The 23,283-nt window shown below is 29.2% G+C and overlaps 1 protein-coding gene across 4 annotated transcripts in view; it reads right to left on the bottom strand.

Moving 5' to 3' along the window:
* Positions 1-5,919: 5,919 nt before the first annotated feature.
* The window catches only part of LOC129969208 (activating signal cointegrator 1 complex subunit 2-like), a 38,990-nt gene continuing 21,626 nt past the window's right edge, over positions 5,920-23,283 (bottom strand). For 3 of the 4 annotated variants that reach the window (XM_056083653.1, XM_056083655.1, XM_056083656.1), the window contains 8 exons: positions 22,658-22,805; positions 21,348-21,506; positions 17,545-17,648; positions 16,308-16,439; positions 15,642-15,870; positions 12,705-12,822; positions 10,709-10,853; positions 5,920-6,146 (listed from right to left, as the gene is read on the bottom strand). In XM_056083653.1, coding sequence (XP_055939628.1) covers positions 10,723-10,853; positions 12,705-12,822; positions 15,642-15,870; positions 16,308-16,439; positions 17,545-17,648; positions 21,348-21,506; positions 22,658-22,805 — 1,021 coding nt within the window. In that variant the 3' untranslated portion in view covers positions 5,920-6,146; positions 10,709-10,722. The remainder of the gene's footprint in view (positions 6,147-10,708; positions 10,854-12,704; positions 12,823-15,641; positions 15,871-16,307; positions 16,440-17,544; positions 17,649-21,347; positions 21,507-22,657; positions 22,806-23,283) is intronic. The other variant, XM_056083654.1, reaches the window with a different exon arrangement.

Below are 23,283 nucleotides of genomic sequence, written 5' to 3'. Positions count from 1 at the left end.
TTATTAATTAAAAATTATTACTTAATATTAAATATAAAATTTATTAATTGTAATTAATACTTAATTTACTAATTTAATTAACGTATGATTGAATTATTTATCTGTTTCAGCTTACTTCTTAAATTTTTTTTCTCAAAACTATTTATTTAATTTATTTATTAGAGCGAACCATTTTCTGGAAAAGATGAGTTAAAAATATATGTCATTTCTTTAAAATGTTTACTTTAGTCCTATATTCTACCAATAGATGGCGCCAGCAGTAAACAGAGTACATGTAATCAAAGTCAATCATGTCACGAGTAATTAAAAATGATCTGTATGGAATAGCGCATCATCAAATACGAATATCGGTCACTCCCGTAAAGTGGAGTGGTGACTTCGCACTTTCCAGTGAAGCCTCGCACTTTCCGGTGAAATCACCGCTCCGATAAATTTCAGTGATATGCAATTCAATGATACGATACGATAATTCCAATAACCGATCCGTTCACTTTTCAATCCAATCACAGATTTCTTTCGAGAGCTTCCATTGGACAGATCGTATCGATTCTTACTTTCCAGTAAAGTCACCGCTCCGGCAAATTTCAGTGATATCGTATCGATTGTTACTTTCTATCGTGATCCAAAACCTGTAATCGAAATATCATCAGTAAGATCGTATCAAGGATTTGAATCACACCCCTCTTTGAAAAGTATTGATCACTTGTATTTGTGACTTTTTGATATTGGTTACGTAATAACCGCTCTGAAAATATTCGTCATCCCTAGCAGTAAATATAAAATATCTTTATAATTTTTTTTTCAATCTAAATCTATTTTCTTTATTACACACTTACATAGAATGCACACAGAAATAAATCTTCTTTTTGTCTGTAGTAGAATATTTTTAAACACATTCAGTTAAAAAAATAACTTTAATATGCAAATATCTACAAAGCTCCTCTGCGTAAGACGGTGCCCTAGGTTAAATACCAAACAGCGCCCCCCCCCCTTTTTAATTGAAGTCCATATTTCATTCATCTCCAAGACTTTATTCCAAGGGGAATAGAAACAGACAAAAAAGCCAAATATTTATACATAAAATATATTTGAACTATTATGATATAGCAGCAGATCAACAAATCTTAATCATCGAATTACATATATTAAGTAGAAAAAATAAGCCATATTGTAATTCAAAATGTGATTATTATGAATGAAATTAAAATTAGAATAAGTAAAAATCTTTGAAATTATATTTTAAAACATAATGTTGGCTGATCATTACAATTTTCGAGATTTCAAGAGTATGAGCGCTATGCCCCCTTCCCCAACAAACTTACTCCGTCCTTGACGAGATGAAGGAGACGCATATGTTTTATATTTTTTCTGTAACTTTCACACACACAAAGAAAAGAAAAACCCTCATCTTTTCTTTTTTTCTTTTATTTATTTAATCTTTTCTTAAAAATGGTTTAAATATTTATGTGTCAGCTTCCTAAGCAAGCTTATCAAAATTACATTTAAAAAACATTTTCGATACATTTTTATGAAAATCATAATTTACAGATATATCACATTTCCAAGAAAACGTAAATTTGAGCATTTCCGGAATCGAATTTTGCCATTCTTAAAATAGATTTTTTTTGTTAAATGTAACAACTAGTCGCAGGATGGGATTAAGTCCTCTAGGGTCCCTTAAGCAATGGAAGCCACAAGTACCCCTTTTCTCATTTCTATACATTTTTATATTGATTTTAATTCTCTATACATTGCATGTAGAAAATTCTAATGACAAGGCATTTAATTGCCACTTCGTTAGAGGTCCCATTTCGAGAATTTTAATTCCTAGTAGCACAAGATATTGTAGATATCTCCAAGATTTTGTGCAATATTTTGAATAAAGGAAAATGTAATGGAAACATCTTAACAATGTTGCTAGACATTTTCTTTTAATAGAGATAGAAATATTTCGCATAGAAAAAAATTCATGTTTCAATTTTAAAAAATACTAAAAAACCTTTTGAATACGATTTAAATATTAAATTATAAACTAGTAAGTCTAGTATGTTTTTAAATTATAAAGAAATATATATATTTTTAAATTTTAAACAACATATTATAAATTTTGTAAAAGTGAGTTATTCACGAATGTTAAAAAGCTTTCACATCTAAACTATATTTGATTTTGATTTGAACCACAGTACACGACTCTAGTAAATTAAATGAAAGAATAGAATTAAAATATTCAGATAATCTCACAAATAATATACCGAAATTTTCAGGCTACTAATGTTGATAACAAGAGAACTGCAACTTACAGGCAGTTGCTTATTTGATTATTAGGCCCTGACATCACTTTTCTAAGCCAGCTAGTTCGCCTCTGTATTGTTTATATTTTATTTCATTTAAAACGTTTAAATATAACTTTAAGCCATTGATACCGTCACAATGTAGGACATTAAAGTCTTTTTTTTTTTTTAATTGCCTCTGCTCTGTTCATTTTGTATATGAACATTTCTTAAAGAGACCAACGCTATGACATCATAGAGCTATTGAAAGCCTAAATGTATGATTGATTTATTCCCTAAATTTTATGATATTGTATTTTCACTTTTTTTTTATTTGTTTCATAAGCTATACATATATTAAATAGAATCCTTTTTCTTTAGTTAATAACAATGGAAGAAAATCATGCGATTAAATGTTTGATAGAACAACGAAAACGGTTTGAATTTACAAGGTAACATTCGAATTTATTGCTACAAATTAGCAATATATTTTTAATTGTTTGAATAAAACTCCATGTCCATGATTCCTTCAAATTTTCAGATATTATAGCTATATTAATTGTCTTATATATATGTGTGTGTGTCCTGTTTATTGTTGCTAAAATTCAGTTTAATTTTTAATTAAAATTTAAAAACATCGCATTGAGTTCGCATTTCTACCCTCGAAAATATATATGAGCCGATTTAATAGACGTAAATCAAACGGTCTGGCCTATAGAGAGCCAATACATACACTTCAGGACAACAATGTAATCTATTACTAAAAATCAGACAAAAAAATTTGTTTTATTATAAACTATGTACTAAGTGCATTAATTGGTAATTATACATTTCTTTTTCAGTGGATACTCTCAACTAGTTTGAAACTATAAACATTATATTTCACAATTTATAAGAAAAGAAATTTATTGAAACAAGAATCTGGTGAGTGTGAAGAGAGTTCAATGCTACATTTTTACTAAGCTCAGCACCACAAGAATTCAATTAAAATACACTCATGTCCTTAAATTAAGGATAATTCAGTCATGCGGAAATCGAACTCTAAAACGCATATATCACCCGTAAAATGACTACACACATTTTCAAAAATCATATGCAAATTGAAGGAAGCCACCAGATGACACCGATAGTACGCCACAATAACGAGAATGTAAGAGGGTGATGTATAAGGAATACAGACAAAGAAGTAAAATTGCGCTTTATAAACCTTTCAGTGCAATAACCGCATAGTTATGACACAAAGGACGCATTTGGATGAACTTTTACTTGGTAGAATTATCGGCCATCTGGAATGTGGGCGTACCCAGCTGGAACTATCCGAGGAACTTGGAATCGTCCAGAGTGTCATCTCCAGGCTTGGCAACGATTCCAAGATGATGGTAATATGAGTAGACATACAGCAAAGGTTGCCCCCGAGTTACGACGCCGAATGAGGACCGATATTTGGCAGTTACTGCCAAAAGAAACAGACGGAGCACAGCATCAGACCTGTCTCATCAGCTCTCTTCAGACGTTGGCACGACAGTTTCAAGACAGACCGTGTACAGACGCTTAGGACAGATTGGTCTATATGCTCGTATGTCTGTCAGATGTGTTTCATTTACTGCAACTCACTGTCGCCTGTGGGTAGCCTGGAGTAGAGAGTATGCATTATGGGCACCGCAACAGTGGGCTTGTGTGATGTTTTCCAACGAGTCCAGGTTTAGCTTGCAGTCTGATTCTCGCCAGACTTTCATATGGAGAGCGCCAGGTACCCGTTACCAGCAAAAGAACATCATTGAACGACACCGTTACGGTGGTGTAGGATTGCTCATTTGGGGAGGAATTATTCTGGGTTCCAGAACTGACTTGCATGTTCAAATTGGAACCATGACAAGCCAAATCTATCGAACGTCTAAATCTCTCTGGAACAACATGTGCGTTTGTTTCGGGACGCCATGGGCGCAGAATTCGTGTTTATGGATGACAACGCTCGTCCTCACCGTGAAAACATCGTAAATCAATGCCTTCGATCGGAGGATATCACACGTATGGACTGGCCAGCATTCTCACCGGACTTGAATCCAGTACAGCATGTGTGGGACATGCTTGGCCGACGAGTTGCAGCCCGTCAACCCCCCTCCTACATGTCTACCGGAACTTCGGAGAGCATTGCTTGATGAGTGGTGTAATATTCCCCAAGATCAGATCGATAATTTGATACTCAGCATGCCTAGCCGTTGCACGGACTATATTATACCGTCTGGCTTGAAAGCATACTATGTATTAACCCTCATATCAACCATGTAATATTGGTCTTTGTAAATAGGTTTTTTTAATCGTAATTTGCTTCAGGGAGCAAAAAATCGCAATTTTTATTAATGATATCAAACATATAGCACCTTTTTTGCTCTTTACCTTTTGTTTAATAAATAGGCTTTACAAATAAGTCACATTTGATTTCCTTCTGACTCTCTTTTCCTGCACTTTCATTATCCTTAATTTATGGACATGAGTGTAGATTTCACATAGCATAAATAATAAGAACACCATCCTGCTAGAAGTATCAAAAAAATAATGGGGATATTCTCCCTCTATTACATTCATGCAAATACAAGCAGTCATGGTATTCTCAAATTCCCACTCTGACTATTCTTTACCTTATACGACTTATATGGTAAAATATATGAAGATTATCAGCCGATTTATATTATTTTTTTAAAACTCAATCTAAAAAAAATGAAAAATCATGAAACTTCTGACACATAAGATTCTATATTTTTCGTTTCAGAATTTCGAAATCACACCTTTCTGAACATTCTATCTCGTTAAGAAGTGAGAGTCGGAACGGAAGTATCAGCATGTTTTCGGAAATCATTGTCATTCTTTGACTTTGATTTCCGCCCCATTAGATACTTTTTCAATCAGTTTTTATCCACGTGTATGCGAGTATTGTGTCATTTTAGACCAATTATTTTAATTTTACTCAAACTTATATATTAATTGCTTATATGACTAATTCAAAATGCAAAAACACTTTTAGCGATGGCAAGAAGAATATTTTATATAATATCATTAAATGTCTTCACTATTATTTACTGTTGTTAATGTCAAAATGTTATAAAAAATTTAGTAACAAATAATAAGTTTTTTAGCATAAAAAAAAATTGATATTTTGTAAAAAAAAGAATTACCAAATTTTAAGAATAGGGATTTTTCATTTATTCATCATAATTTAATGTGTAGGTTTCTAATAATAAATAAAAATTGCTCAAAAGTATTTTATTGTGAATTACAGTCTTTACCAGACAATATTATGAGTTATCTGTAATTTTTGTCTTCTAAATTGGAGTACAATTTGAATGTACAAAATGGTCAAATTCCTATTATTAAATGTAAACATTTCTTCTCTCCATCTTTACTCTCACTCCTATTTTGACTAAATAAAGGCATCTTGACACATACAAAAGATTTGTGAATGCATTGTAAACTTTGATGTACATTTATATTTTTGTAATGAACATGTGTAGTATATCTAGAGCCTTTATCTTGGATAGGGGGGGGGGGATACTCATATACAAAAAGCAAGAGAATAAAAAATTCACTTTTCTAAAATAAAAACATTATTAATTTTTTAATACAAATTTTTAGATTAAAACAATTATCATCGTTAGTTCAATAGTGTTTTATTTAGCTTGTTATAAACTTTTAAATACAATAATTTACAATTGATACATTTATAAAAATATAAATGCTTCACAAGGAAAAGCTCTGTTTCACTGATATTTTAAAAACTGAAAATAAGTTACAACGGTTTATAATCCAATAATCACAGCAGTATAGAAATAAGTAAGAAGATCACGTCTGGGAAGAAATCTCTGACATCTTCATACCTACCTACAAAAGTAAAGAAATTCAAATTCAACAGAACTTAGACATAGGTTTGATAAAAAGCACATTTTAATTAAAGTTTACTATAAATAAACCAATCATTCAATGGTAATGTTTTAGAAATTTATAAACAATTATTATATAATATCAATAAAAATATTCAATTTTTAAAACAATATATTTTATGAATTACGCACAGATATTTGTTCATCTTCCAAAAGATAGAAAGAAATTTCACTGTCTTCAAATGTCTGGCAAATTTTGATTATTTAGTATTTGGTGTAAAGACTATTTGTAAAGATACTGCACACACATTTATAATTAACTCTAATTAGATGTAAATAATTTTAAAAACAGAAATGAATATTTCTCTAGTAAGAAACTAGCAATACATTCTCATAAAAAAATGACATTCAAAATAAAAGAAATCTCAGAAGACTAACAAAAATAAAGTAATTTTAACAATAAAAATATTTTATGTCTAATTTGATTCATTTTTCTATCTTCGATCGTAGGTAATTATGGGGTATTTTCAACCTCCATCATTTGTACTCCTGCCGCTTTGTCAAATTCATCTAAGATTTTTACTGATTAGAGTAAGTATATTATTCTAGCTCTCGGTACCTTATTAGCTGCAATAACAGTTTACTAACAGACAATTGGATAGTTTTATGGCATTTCTGAAGTTATTTCAGAATTTATATGAAAGACCAATTCTAGTAAGAATCTAATCTAATTTCAATTATGATTTTTGAGTATGTTGGGTATTAATAAATATATTTCATAATATTACAACATCACCATTAAAATTGGTAACTTTGGACTTTTAGAATAGATTCGACTGAATGACTTTTTTTTTTAATGAAGTGTGCTTTAACACATGTGGCTAGTTATGGAGCATATTTTGGCAGTAAAGACTCTAACTTTCATTGCTAATGATCCTGCTTTGTGGTTCAATATATAACTTCCTTGGTTACAAGCTGTTCTTGTAGTTAGCAAAATTCCAGAAGTAAGATAATGTAACTCACACAAGGCATATGTATAACAGAGTTGCCACTCAAATCTGGAGGCAAAAAAGTCCTTGTGTGTTTCCCTTTTTTTTTTCACCCTGTACATATTTTCCTTTTTTTTTTTTTTTTTTTTCATCCCTGTACATATATTCTTCCTTTTTTTTTTCTTCTCCTTGTACGTATATTCAAGATAGGAAAAAATGTGCAAATAGTACTCATGTGCTAGTTATAATTGAATATGGCTTTAAGGAAAAGGAAAAATCAAGGAAAGAAAACAACAATTTAATATTATTCAAAATAATAGCATGTTAAAAGAAGGTTTATATTTACATAGAGGAAAAATTTATTTTAATCCAGAATTTAGCAAAACAAAATTTATATATTAAGCAGTGGGGGATATAGTTTTTTTTTCTCCAGAATTGGGGTTGCCACAAAAAAAAAAAAAAATTCCTTATGATTTCCCTGTATGAACATTCAAAATACAAGGAAATGCCCAAATAGAATTCACATGGTACTTACAATGCAATATGATTTTAAGGAGTGGGAAAAGCAAAGGAAAGAAGCAACAATTTAACATTATTCAAAATAATGGCATATTAAAAAAAAGTTTACATTTATATAAAAAAATTTTTTTTTAAGATTTATTATCTAGAATTTTGCAAGACAAAAATATATTAAGGGGGGATAAATTACTTCTCATGTTCTTTAACTGTCAGTCACACAAAGTTAAGGACTTAAGGTGATATAAAACACAAAACATTTTTGTTATCATGATACAAATTATTTAATAAATACTTAACAAAAAAAAGCAAGATTACTTTATTTATTTATTTATTATTGCAAATTCATGTGTTGGGGCATCAATTTTTGCAGATTTTTCAATGGTCAACTTCATGGAGCTAAAATTTAGCAAATAAGGTATGACATTTTTGTACAGTCTAATGAACATTTTTTAGCTATTTCACTTTTAGTGAACATTTGTGAAAATATTTCCGATATATCATTGAATAAATTAGAGGACAAATGTGATGCAATAAGTTTTAATGCTCATAAAAGTCCAGTCTTAAATTATTGTTCTTGAACTAAAAAGTTCGAAATCAGCTTATTTTCGAACTTCAAATTTGACATTTTCGCACTATAATCTTCTCCTGTATTCCTTTTAGACATTAAGCCTAACATCGAATGTGACGCAGCGCATATCATCCCCATAAAAATTCAGCTTTAAATGATTGTAATTTAACTAAACAGTTAAAAACTGGTTTATTTTAGGGAATTGAATTTGGGTTTTCGGATTTGACATGTCATCTTTTCCTGTATTCCTTTCAGATACTAAGTTCTTCAACATCAATGATTACTTTTTTTGAACTGGCAGGCAGTCATGTATGTGTTCCTCTTTTGTTAAGACTTAGAAATGCATGTTTTCCTATATTACTTTGGCTTATTCTTACAAAGCGAGTAATATGCAACAAATGGATTTTGCGGAACTCCTTGAACCCATTCAGTAAAATCAGGATTGATTTTTTTTATCCAACCAATTTATATTAATTAACGATATTGAGCAGTTCATTGTTTAAAAAAAATAAATTTACTTTGAATAAAATGACAGCTCAAATATTAAACTCAATCAATAAACTAATTCATTCAATAAACTCAAAGAAGGTAGACTAAACACCACTGCGCTGCTTCCGTGATTGAACATTCCTATCAAAGAAATGTATTCTATTCTTTCATGCAGTTACAGAAGTCTCATGCATGCTCATTAGCTGCAATTCGGGAAGCTTATGGAGAAAAAAAAACCTATCCCGTCAATCGAAAATCGGCTGATCTATAAAGAAAGAAAGGGGAGAGAGTAGAAACTGGGCAAGTTTCCGCATCACATTATCGCAAATAATATTGTTTCCTTTTTGGAAGCTTACGACTACTATCTTTTCTTTTTGCAATGTTTATAGAGATGGGCATTTTTTGGATGGGAAAAATATAATTAAGAAAAGTTAAAATTCCCTGTATTTTCCCTGTTTTCACAAAAATTTTCAAATTTCCCTTCATTTTCCCAGTTTTTTTTATATAATTTTTAAATTCCCAGTGTTTTTCTGGTTTTCCCTGTTCTTTCGACGGCATGGCAATTTGGTATAAACCCTGGTATAAACTTTTGCATTGCGGGTGCTCTTGGGTTCTAGAGACTATGATTGGCAAATTTTTGCAGAAAATTTCCCAAAATTTTGTCTTGACAAATATTCACAATAGGTACTCTGCCTATAAGCAGTATTGAACATTATCAAAATTGGTGTTAGTCGCTTACACTCATGCTGTTTGCATATTTGTAAACTCTGTTCAGTTGATGTCCAAGGTCTCACAATTATATATTGATATGCTAAGTAGTTAGTTATTTTGAACAGCTGTCCTTGTAAACAATATGCTTCATCAATGTATCACTATTTTTAAGGTTTCAAATTTCTTATTATGAGTCTAGACTAAACTAGAGGCTAGACAGTGAACTAGAAGTTGAAGATATATGATTTTTAAGTCATTTTCATCATCTTAGAGTAAGGAATCATGCCATACTGAATTTTAGCAGCCATTAAAGCATCGCCTATGTGTATAAAATTGAAAATATATCTTCAGTTGATAACTTATCTAAATGAAATGTAAAGGAATAAAAAACACTTTAAGTATTACTTAAAAAAACAATAGCAAAACAGACAAATCTCAGTAAACTGGGGTTACAATGACTTTAACAATTTCAATTAAAAAATGGGAAATATTCAATGAAATAAATATTCATTTAAAGTAAATTCTAACAAAATGATTTTATTATGGATTAAACTTCAGGTAGGCACCTAGATATATGAAAGAGTTTAATCTGGTCAAAACACTTATAATTACAATGCCACTAGTTTAACTTTTAACAGACATATGGGATGGATAGTGAAATATAATAACAAAAGAAAAAGCTAAAACAAGCTAAATATTTAAAAACTACACCATGATACTATATTATTTTGACATTCACTTCATGCAGCCTAATAAGATAAATTACACAGAAATAAGAGTTCATGCTTTACTAACAATTTTATTGATAGCACACAGCAAAATCAATAATAAAATTATTATTGTAAATAATTATTAATAGATTAGTATTAATAATGCTATAAAAATTGAGAAATTTTTCAGGTATTTCTAAATGCCAGAAATTATAGAATAATAATATTTGAAAGGATATTTTGAAATAATGATCTAACTATATTATACATAGCTGTATATATGTCAAAAATGTAATTTTGAAACATCAAATAATCTTATTTTAAGCAGATGTTCCATTTCACTAATATTAGTAGCAATTAGAGTGAAGCAACAGCAATGAATAGGGAGTGCTTATCAAGTTCATGAATTACTATTTGATAAGCAATGCTATTGAAAAATTTTAATTACAAAAACTTATTTCAATGCAAAAATTTAAATATATAAAATTCACAAGTTCAATAAATCATAATAACATATAAGTTAATAAGAAAATGTAACATATATAAATACATATCGTCTTTCTAGAATTTAACTTACAATTCAACACACTTTTAGTTTGGATGAATCATCCCTCTTGATTTCTTAAAATCAGCCTGTTTCCGCCGATTATGATTTGCAACATTAGCTTTATGACGATCTTTGTTTTGCCTATTCCGATTTGGATCAGATGATTCTCCACCACCTATAATAATAATAATAAAAAGTTCAGAGTCAAAGTATAAGGCTAAAAGGAGAAATAAATAGTTGCAGAAAAGTGAAAGTACATAATAACTTTATATATTACTATTTAAATAATATGACAAATATTCTACATAATAAAACCTAAAACAGAAAATTAAATATATCAATTGTATAAACGTTTGTGCAAATGTTCTGTAATTAATTTACGAAACATATGTAATGAGAAATTGTGTTAATAGATATATTAATTAAATATAACATTTTCAGACAGCATATCATCTTCTTCTATGTTCCTTTTCAATATAAAGCCCTGTATCAATTATGACTTTTTTTTTAATCTGGCATGCAATTTTGTAAGTTTCCTCTTTTGGCATAACTAATATGTGCCTGGTTTCACATATTAATTAAACTTTTTATCTTCTTACAAAGTGAGCTATATGCAGCAAACAGATTTTGCAAAACTTCTCTGATCCATTCAGCAAAGTTAAGATTTATATTTTTATCGTTTCAATCTGTATTAAATACGAATTTTAAGCAGCTCATTGTTTTTAAAAAAATCTCTAATCTAGTATGCATAAGTTCACAATTTCAAAAATAATAAAGAAGCAATTCAATACATTCACGTGAGAGTGACTAAACACTATCACGATGTTTCTGCAGATTCAATATTGCTTCCATCCAAGGAAATTTATTCTATTCTCTCATGCAGTTTTAGCAGTCGTGTATCCTCATTAGCTGTAATCTGGGAGCCTCAAGGAAAAAGAACAACTGCCTTTGAAATCAAAATTAGACTCATCTATAAAGAAAAAAAAAAGAGCGAGTTTCTGTGATTACACAGTTGTTTCATTTTTGGTCTTTTCTCAGCTTTTATGAAAGTTTTCAAATTTCCCTGCACTTTCCCTGGTTTTGATATGAATTTTAAATTCCCTGTATTTTTTCAGTTCTCTTAGTGTTGTGGCAACCTTGTTTAAGAATTGCCATGTTTCAAACCTCCCTGAATAATAATAATAAAAAAACATATTATTGTAATTATGTTGGTCTGCTGCTATGCTCTATCTGCACACAGGAAAATCAGAAATAATTTGAATTACACAAATGAAATTTGGCAAGTAATGTTTGCAAGAATTTTGTAAATTTCTAACAAAATTTGACTGAGATCCATTTACAGGAAAAAGCCAGCAATACAATGATTACAAAATGTAAAGAGATGGATGGATTCTAATGTCTACTTGTTTCACATACAAAGGGATGCTGAAAGTTTTACATATTGAACATATTCTGTTCATGAAATTACATTTGTTATGTGCAGAAATGAAATACGATACTGAACAAGCGACGTCCCTATATAAAAATGCCTTCTAAATGTTCATTTTGATATCTCGGGGAAAGAATATGAATCATATAAAAATATGAATACCTCAAGAACATTGGAGAAACATGATCAATTGGTTTTGCAAGAACTGTAATCTTTAAATACTTTGAAAATTCCCTGATTAAATTTTAAAAAATGGTATATTTTAAATACAAAATTAATTTCATTAAGGAAGCTATATACTACCATTTTCTAAAAAGAAAGGAGATGTTACTTTTTCAGTAATTTTTGAGTTTTAAGAGTGGAAAATTTTTTAAAAGAAAATTTTAGAATTTGCTTTCTTTATGCATACTGCACAGTAAAGAATTAAAATGCCATTTATTTTTTTAAATTCTGGAAATGATTATTTATTTACTTGGTTTCTTCACAAATTAAATAGTAGGAACAACAAAAATGCAAGTATTTTATTTTCTAAATTTTTCTCCATGATTTTTTTTTTTTTTAATTCATGAAAAGACAGCTATTTGAAAAAATGCTTACCTCTTCTTGCACCTCTTGCAGCCATTTTAGATTGCCATCTTTGCTGAGCTCTTTCTCGTAAAACTTCGGGATTTTCACAAAAATCCCTCGAAGTATCTCGTGAAAGTCCAGATGAGTCCTAAACAAAAATATGAAATTACTATAAACATATTTCATATAAATTTTAAATTATAGTTTAAAAGTAATTCGTATAAACATAAAATTACACATCGATTGTGCCAAAATGAAGATTTGGAATGACTTATATACATATCAAAAACACCTAACTGGTTAAAGCAAAAAACACGTGAAAAGAATTGTATTCTGTACATTTAAAGACGATCCGACAATTCTGTATATTTAAGGACAAATTTCCAAAACTGAAAAAAAATTGAAATAATCAGAACAAATGAAACATTTGAAAATATCATTAAATAATTTTTAGATCATAGTTTCCATCTTTTAACATTAATTAGAAAAAGGAAAATTATTTTAATACTTTCTACAGACACATTGTAATTAAATTTAATTTATACTATGAATAAAGATGATTATGTATTTGTGTGTTTCATAACGGACAGAACATTAGATTTACAGCTACAAAACTTGGCACAAGAATACTTTCATGGGTAGAAATGTGCCCCTTGGTGTGATTTTTTTTTTTTAATTTGAATTAAAAATAGCTGAATTTTGAAGTTTTCCTGCTCTAATTTCCAAAAATATTATAACAAAAAAATAAATTTTCCACCATTTGAAAATTTCAAAAAATTGTCTTTTTAATTATATAAATTTAATAGCCATAATTATTTTTTCTTAAATTTTAGCAATTTTTTAGAAACAATTGTAGACTTTAAGTTAAAACTGTTTTCATAGTTACATCAATTATTAGACTGTGTGATTTTGTTCCATCGTTGAAAGTTAAACAGTGGTTAAAACTGTTTAAAAGCCAATTAAAAATAAAAGGCTAATTTGTAATGTAAGCAGAGAGAGATCATTTTCTGTTCTAAAGCAAATAAGGAACTATTTACAAAATAATATAAATAAATTGTTTTTAAATTATCTGTTGCTCTTATTTATTGAAAACTAGCTGAATTGAAATTAGAATTTTAACTCATTAAAAAGTAAGCTGAATTTTGGCCTTTTTCATTTTTATTGTTTTATCATATACTTAATTGCATAATTTTCATCCATTATTAGAAGTTAAAGAATAAGGATTCTAATAAACATCTAGTAAACAGTTTACAAGATAAATAAAAAATGAAATTACAATATTGCAAAATTTAGTAGTCAGATGAATAAGATTTTTAAGTATTTAATAATGCCATGATATTATGGGACTGGTTTCCATTAGAAAGTTTCATGTATATACTGAGCAAAGCATATGTAAAACAATTAAAGTAACTCATTTTTAAAGTCTGGCATTTCCACAATATCATTGATATGAAGTTATATTTAAATTGAAATTAAAAATAACCAATATTCCTGGCAAACTAGAAGATTGCCAAAAATGACTGGCCAGTAATAAAGATGAATGTGCATGTGTGTGTATCTAGGAGTTCTACAGGCTAGACCATTTAACCCACAACCGCCAAAAATAGTACATATATATATTGAAGGTAAGAATATGCATTTTGGGGAGTTTTTAATTATAATTTTAATTAATTAAAAAGTAGGTTGAATTTTGGCATTTTTCCATTTTTCTTTACTTAATCACATAGATAATTGTATGATTATTTTTGTTATTGAAAGTTAAAGAATGAGGGTTTTATCTGCATGTGTAATATCAGTAGTTTAATTCATAGTTTTATCAGTAATAATAATCTGTAATTTGGAAAGTATCTGAGTAATTTATGAGATGGATTAAAAATAAAACAAACAAAAGCTTTATTCTCTTTAAATAAGAAACATTAAAATACATGGCAGAGAAATTGCTCTTATTATTTATTGTCGAATGGCAACACTCAAATGTAAATAAACCATTATAAAATTCTATGCTGCTTCACTGAACTTCTTTTCAGCTGCATAGATTCAAAACTTTGCATAATTAATGGATCTTCAAATTATTATTCGAAATGCTCTGGAGATAGTTTGCCATACAAGATTAAATAGGCTGCAAACAGAAGGTTTAATTGAGTGCAGAAACAGACTAAATAACACCAAATGGGAAACAGCTAAGACTTGTCTACAAAAATTAATCTCTATATCTTCAAATAATAGTCTTTCCATTATCTTAAGACTACAAAAATTACCTTTTGAAATAGCAATTTCATTTTCGTAACAATTACTACCTTAATTTTAATTTAATTTGATGAATCTATGTAATTTATGAAATGCTTTTAATGGCTATGATAGAATTCAAACTCCTCCATCAAAACATTCAATCATGTGTTTTTGCCAATCAATAATTCTGTAGTAGGAGTTCCACTTTTGCTTTTATTTTACAACATGTACATACTTTTTAACTAGCACTAAACCAATTCAATGGAATTTTCATTATCAATTACATCAAATAACAAAGTGGAATATTTTTTTAAATGCATTCAATAAATTATTTGGCAATCTAAAAAGTCAACAATCTGTTCAAAATAAAGAGAATGCTATTCACAGATAATTTAAGAAAATGCTGCACCAAGAAGTGAAATATTATAACATAATCCACAGACTGGAAATCAGAAGACTTAGAAACTTTAAAGGAAATGTTCTAACAAAGGAAATATATTAGACTTATTATAAAATGAATGTAATGGATAAGCTCAAAAATTAAATAACTTTAAAAAAACTAAACATGAATACAATATGGCACATGATTTGTCATATGATATACTTTTAAAAACCAATAATAATTGGAAGAGCATGCACCTTAAACTTTTAAAAATTAATAATATTATTATAATTTTAAATATAAACCCTAGTGTTAAAATAAAATATTTAAAAAATTCTTAATGCTAAAATACATACTTCTTCACCCTTTTTGTCTTCAGATAAGTCAATATCAGGTACACCTTCTGGAATTGGTTCTTTCAAGCCAACCATAGCTGAATCATAAGTATCATCATACTCATCTTCATATAAATTTGGCTCATCCAAATATTCTGTTTCTTCAGAACCACAAGCAAGGGTATATCGCTTTATAAATTCAAATTCTTTATCCTTAGTCAAAGCTTCATATTTAGATGGAGTTTTATTTCTAAAACATATAACAAAGTAATTAAATCTAACTAGCTCTGAAAGTTAGAAATATGAATTGCAGGATTATATATACAGAATATGCTAAATTACATAGTTTATATTTAATACTATGGTGACAAATTAAACTATTAGTATTGTGTGCAAGGCAGTAGAATGCTAATACACTGCAGACTAATTAGGTTAAAATAATTAAATAAATCCAGAATGTATTTGGGTTTCGAGTAAGTTCAAAATCAAATTTTGCTCAAATATTAGAAGAGTTATTACACAATTATTTGTATACTGGAAAGGCACTATAGATCTGAAAGAAATTACAATCAATCAATAGAGCTAAAGTTCTTGTTAAAAGTAGAAAGACTTTTTATGTGGAATGAGCATTATTAGCAAAATTTCACAATCACATTTCAAATATTTTATAAATGGAACTTTTCTTACTTTTTCCCTATATGCACATTTTCTAGATTTATATCAGTTCTTCGCATAACATCAAATTCATCATTATCATAAACACACTTTCTTTCATGCAGAATAGAATGGAATGAATTTGCTTCAGCACCATTAATTTCCCTGCAAATACATTAAAAAATATATGATATTCATCATCAAAACTAATTATTTAATAAAAACCTTTTCAAGACGAGAGAGCAGCATACAGCTTGAAACTTAAGATTGAAAATTGCAATTTTTTTAAATAACATATAATGTTTTTTATATTTTACAATATTAATTAATCATTAGTTGGCACTTATTATAGAGCCCCCAGGTTACCTTAGTATTAGTATGATTTTAACAACTAATAAATAATAACATTCACTTTAATTCGAGAGTTTTAGCAAAAAAATATAGAATGTATTTTGTAGGATTGCATATATGTTGGAGAGATTTTACCACCATCATTGTGCCAAATCGTAGTTGCTTAATGATTAAACCTCAGGCCTCAAAAATAAGGAAGTACCCCGTAGTTAATGAGATGCTACATTAATAAGCCATAATTCCCCTCATGATAATAATCTATCAGATTTGTAATTATTCAATATTTTCTTGTTCTATTACGTCCTGACATGTTGGTTAGTTTCACTAACAAAGAGGAAGGACACAAACAAGTTAACTCTACAGACAGTCTAAAGGAACCAAAAAGTTTGTCGGCAAATGGGGTATCTCTATTTCCAGAAAAAATACTGGATTTTATTTAGCTGTAATCTAAAGGTTTCATTTTAGTCATGGTATTGAATAGTCCAATCTTGCCAAAAATGAAATAATAAAACTATGCTATGTTTTCAATATTATTTTTTAATCATAAATCTTTTAACTGAAAATTTTTCATAAAATTGTTTTTGCTTAAAAACTACCTTTTATGATTTTAAATATTCTACATTAAAAGCAAGGTTTAAGCTTTATAACATTTACAATAAACATGCTAAATTGAAAAATTAAAATCATTCTGTTCAGTAGTTTTACATAGCACCCCTCTGATAAAAAGTTGATCTTAGAATTTTTACTATCACCAAACTGAGCTACACAACAACCTAGTTGTGAAGGAATTTAATGTGAGGTCAAAGAAATTGCAGAGAAATTATAACTTTTCATAATTTTTTTTACACACAAATATTACAAAAATATTAAAATAGATTATTGAATACTATTATAACCTAATAAATTATACAAAACTTACTTTTCAAAAGTTTCTTCTTCACTTTTTAGATGATCTGGCAAAGTGTCAGTAACATATGCATCAATCACTTTGTCAGGATCATAATTGAAGTATTCCAAACATTTCTGTAAAAACAATTACAGATGAGAATAGACCAGTATCTTATATGAAACCATTTAATTGATTATTTTCAATCAATGATTATAAATTGACATATACAAACTTCCGTTCATTTGTGTTGTTAATCACAACAGATTTTTAAAGATTTCAGTCAAACAAATTTAAAATAAAAGTCATTTCAATGCAAACAATTAGTTGATTTTTCATAAGTAATATGCAAAGATTTGTCCAATAGAGGATAACATGCAATTTTAAGAACCATGCATAAGCAAAAACCCCAAGGTATATAAATAAATTTATAATTAAGTTGTTTTCATTAATACTGTAATTAAAAAACAATGACACTTTTAATTCAATCAACCCTAGTTTTGTAAAATATATAAAAAATTAGCAATTACCCGCAACTTCGTTCACGTGGAAATTTTGATGTCTATGTATGAGAAATGACAATTTGATCAAAATGCAAAATGTTATCAATCATTATAGTGCTGTTGAAAGCAGAGTATACTTGATACGATATAATCAAGAAACTTGTAACTCATTTATTTTTATTCTAATACCCTAATATATACAACATAAAGCCCTGGGATTTGTTGATCGACATTGTAAAAGCCAATTTTAAGGGAAATTACAACCTCTTGAAACAAAATGGCAAGATGTTTGGAATAACAGATATGCGGGGAATCAAAATGCTGTCTTCTTTAGCAGCTCCTGTTATAATAGTAGCTTTTATAATATTACTGCCAAGTTCTGTGATATGAAGCCTAGTGCCGTTGCACAGTGCACCAAGATTTTGCATAAGCAGAGCTGGAACGCCAAATTTAAGCTCCAGCTTATGCGAAGATGCACCTGTTAACTCTGAGGAGTTGAGAAACTCAACAGTGTAGGCAGTACTATAGTCATTAGCCATCACATGTGTATAGTTTTGAATTTCCGACGATAATGTCTACATTTTTTTTTTCTTTATTTTATTGACTCACTTGTTCTTTGGCGACAGTACTACCCTTTCACACAAACATTCTTCATTAATTACCTTAACCTCCAAATTGGAAAAAAAACTTGCATGATAAATTCATCTTCTGTAGCCACTGGATAGTAAAATTCCTCTGAAAATAGAATTATCCATTCTGCATCCTCTCCAGACGACCCTCTCCATTATGCAGAATCTTAGTTGCAAAGACACCTGATTCATGGTCGTTGCACAGTTGGACGCGCAAGTTACTCGTAAGATGGAGCTTTTCAGTCCTAGATCACAGTGGCGATGCCTTGAGACATGTGTTTATTTCATGCACCAGTATGGCCTTCTCAATAACTGTCAGTGTTTTTCTAAAATCGCTTGCGCGCCAAACGACAACGCCGCCCATCACCGCTTGGTAGCCGCGGATATCCTGCAGGTTGTGATTTAACGTCTCTAATGCATGCTTGTGCCCTCATCCCATACTATTAACTTGCACTGCTGCAAAAGAACTCTCCGGCCGCTGTTTTTAGTGATGTTGCATGTTGGGGTATCTTCGCTTGTAAGATTAAACGGCAATTTGAAAACGGAATGTTCAATCCTGCCACCGTTAAGCAAAGTTGCAGCAATGCACGAAGAAGCTACAGCCAGAGCTATATTGCAGTCCTCGCGGAGTTGGGCAAGCAGAGATTCAGCACAAACGTCTTACCCTTACCTCCCTAGTGCGTCAAGAAAGAATAATTCATCCTCCCCACTATTACTCGGTGCAGAATCGTTTCGTAGACTTGACGCTACTTGGGAAGTAACCATAGTGTCATTTCATTAAACTGCACTTCTAAGATTGCGGTGTCGTAGTTTAGCTCCTTCAAAACTTCGCCTGATAATTCCCCTATTCGCTGCGGTGTGGGTAGGCCGAAATCAGCTAGACTTATATTCCAGATATGGAAATCATTTTATCCTCAATCAATACCAAAGCTCCGTTAATGATTAGGTCATTGTAAGTGTCTTCCAGCCTATGCATGATATCTTCTTATAAAGCGTCCTTGCATGTATCCCACAGCTGGTGGGGGTTTGACAGTTCGCAAGTAGCTCTTCTAGCTACTTTCATAGTCCGAACTTTATTACTCCTCTTCGAAAGATATTTGCGTTTTCTGGGCATTTCGAAACAGTATCAAATAATAAATAAAAAAAAAATTAAAACTAACCTAAAAAACGATGTTCTTAACACTATAAATAAATTTATTAAAAGTATATAATAAAACAAAATAGAAAATCAAGTCTGTATTTCTTTAAAATCAAGTTAAGTCTATTTTATTTATCGATCGAGTTTGAGATACAGTACACTCCCGATTATCCGCGGAATTGGGTGGCGCGGCCGCCGCAGATAATCCGAAAAAAGCTAAAAACGGCTATAGCAAAAAAGAAAACAGTCATTCTAACTTTGAAAAATCGTTTTATGTACAATAAAACGTATAATAAACAGCAGGAAATGTTTAAACAACGCTTAATATTTTAGTATATCACTCAAAACTAACCTAAAATGCATTTTGTTAATAAAAACAGAAAAGTACTTTGTATTTATGAGAGGAGTCAAGGATACACGGAAAAGTTAATATATATGTACTGTTTTAATACTGTAATGTATTATGTAATTACAAAAGCATAACTGTAAAAATGCACCTTTTTGAAAAAAACCAGTAAAAAAAAAAAAAAATTGTGCGGCAGGCGCGGATAATCGGGAGTTTACTGTAGCTACAACAGTATAATACACATAATTTTTAAACTTTTAACTAAAATGAAAATATAGTTGTCAACAATCAGAACACACTGCGCATGCATGAATTTTCAACGCCAGTTGGAGCAACGCAAATGCGTGAATTTTCTACGCCAGTTAGGGTAACGCAATGCAGATTAGAAATTTTCAATTTCCTTTATTCTGTTTTATTTTAATTTAGAAGTACTTCAGAATGAATCCGAAAGATCAATTAATTAACAATTTTTAATTTTAAATGCATCAAACACTAAGAAAATGAACAAAATCATTTGAAATAATCGATCGAAAACATGTTAAGCCTAACCTCTTTAGCGTGGGAATGTAAAACAACTGAAGCCCTACTCATTTGGCGGTGGAGAAATGAAGACTTTTGGCGGGAGAGTTTTTAATTAATAAAAAAATAACCACTCAATAAACCAGAATAAATAGTAGCCTATGTCCTATTCCAGACTACAGTATATCTCTGTGCTAAATTTCATCCAATTCCGTTCAGCCATTTTGGTGAACAAACATCTACCCATCCAAACTTTCACATTTATAATAGTAGTATAGATTTACCAATATTTAGTTAGATATGCATTAATAATATAGATATTAGGAGCATTCAGCTTTCTGGCTGTCATACAGTGCACTTTTCCCATACTTTATCAATTTGTACAATCCCGTACTTAATCATTTCATTTACAAGATGTTCTTCTTTTATTATATCGGATACAAACATGCATAACTCAGAAAAAGACAGCTAAATATTAATGTAGTATAAATATTGCAAATTTCACCATCAAACTTTGGAATCTCTAAACTTTTCAGAATGGTAGTATATTTTTTCTATAGTGACTTTCTGTCAAAAATTACTTGATGCTATCCCAAATCCAGAATATTAAAAATACTAAATTTTTGAATAATGGAATTCTTTAAATTGCCAGAAATTGCAATTTAAAAAATAATTGGAGAGAGAGGAAAAAAATTACCAACCTTAATAAGATCTTTATCAAAGTTATGTAAAATTTCTCTCACTGATTCAATCAGAGAATTAATTTCAATATCGGTTAGGCCATTTGCTTCAGAATTTGATATTCCATTGCATACATTTTTTTTAGTGCATTTGTCTCCTCTTAAAATATCTGCAGCAGCCTATAATGAAAGAGATAAAATAAAATATAAGTATCTATATTAATGTTAACAAATAAAAACAAAACAGAAACAGAATAAGACATTTATGACCTTCTTTAAAGTAAGAGAGAGAGATAGCATTTCATAGGAAAATAACTACAACTGATTTATTTGTACATAATACTATAAATTCTGTAATCAAATCTCTTTTTTCAAATAATATGAAATCAATAGTGATAATTCTGTAATCAACATCTCTTTTTCCAAATAATATGAAATTGATAGTGATTAATAAAATATCAGAGGATAGAATTTTTTTTCAAATCAATTTTTGAAGGACCGTACTTGTTTAAGTTCAAGCATATTATTTCTATAAAATCCAAGTTATAAAGAAAAAGTTTAAATAAAATTAGCAAACAATTCTTTATCAATTTAGCTTTTTTATGCCCCAAAATTAAATGAATATCCTTCAACAAAATAATATAGAAGAAAATTGGAAAACTTACTGCAATTGTTAATCCAAACAATCTAAGAAGGTAAAACTGAAAACTGATTATATCCATAAATATAATTTCAACTAACTAGACTAGACAACATACAAATTAATTCTGAAAAAAAGTACTACTATATTTTGATAACATATTTAAATATAGAGCAGGCAGGCTTAATCAAAATGGAAAGAATGGCCTTCAAGCACCTTAGTGAAAACAATGCTACATATTATTTCTATTATCTATTTCCTTTTTCCCAACTAATACAATGCCATCAGAAATGTATAAGTTATCAGTATACAGGCCTTTTTTTAAATCAAACTTCTGACATAGCATAAATTAACATTAAAAATAATAATAAAAAAAACTGTTAGTTTAAAATTTAAGTTAAAATAAAAGCATCATTGACATATACAGCGTCTCATATTTTTTCTTCTACTTCGCTCAGTTTACAATGCATCATGCAACTTAAAGCAACTACCAACAAAGTATTAAATTTCAACAAGAGATTATCAGGGAGAAGGGGATTAGACTGAATAAGAAAAAGTTTCACATATGTTTCATTATTTATTGTCAAAATCAACAAAATACAAATGAAATCGGGTAAAAAAAAATAAATAAAAAGACAAGCAAGTAAAAATATTAAAAAAGAAATATCATAATATCAATCTGTTTACTTACATATAAACTCAGAGTATCTTTCTGAGAACTATTTACTGTCTTTGTCTTAGGAAGAGCACCATTTATGGCAGAAGACACAAAAGTTTGGGGCATATTCTCCTCAGAATCATGAATACTACAAAAAATATAACTTAATCTTTGTTGGTCTCTAAATATAAATTAAGGATAAGAAAAGGAAGAAATAATATTTTTTAATAGATTGATAGAGATCAACAACAAAATCCAGTTCTAACTTAAATGAATATATCTGATATATAGGTACAGTAAGTGGTTGAGATGTAATTATAAAAATCTCATTTTTAAGAAAGTTCTTTAAAAAATTTTCCAAAGCAGTAATTTTTCTTCAATATATATATATGCTCAAAAATATTTTTCTAGCATTCTTAAAAATGGCAAGTTAAATTCAATAAACAAATGCAGAATTATAGATGAGTATTAGTATTTCATTACATAATAGATTTTTTTTTTTTTTAAATCTCGAAAGGAAAAATATAATTTTTATAAGAATAATCATCTTAAAATTTTCTATTTCTGATTGCTGGCAGAAGTATGTTTTGATTCATTTCTATATAAAGAACAAATAAATAAAATAAAAAGAAGAGCATTAACATGTATATTGCCATGAA

Source organism: Argiope bruennichi, chromosome 5 (assembly GCF_947563725.1).
Source record: "Argiope bruennichi chromosome 5, qqArgBrue1.1, whole genome shotgun sequence".
Taxonomy (NCBI): Eukaryota; Metazoa; Arthropoda; class Arachnida; order Araneae; family Araneidae; genus Argiope; species Argiope bruennichi.
Note: the sequence above shows the minus strand (reverse complement) of the source record. Positions and strands in the feature narration are given on the sequence as shown.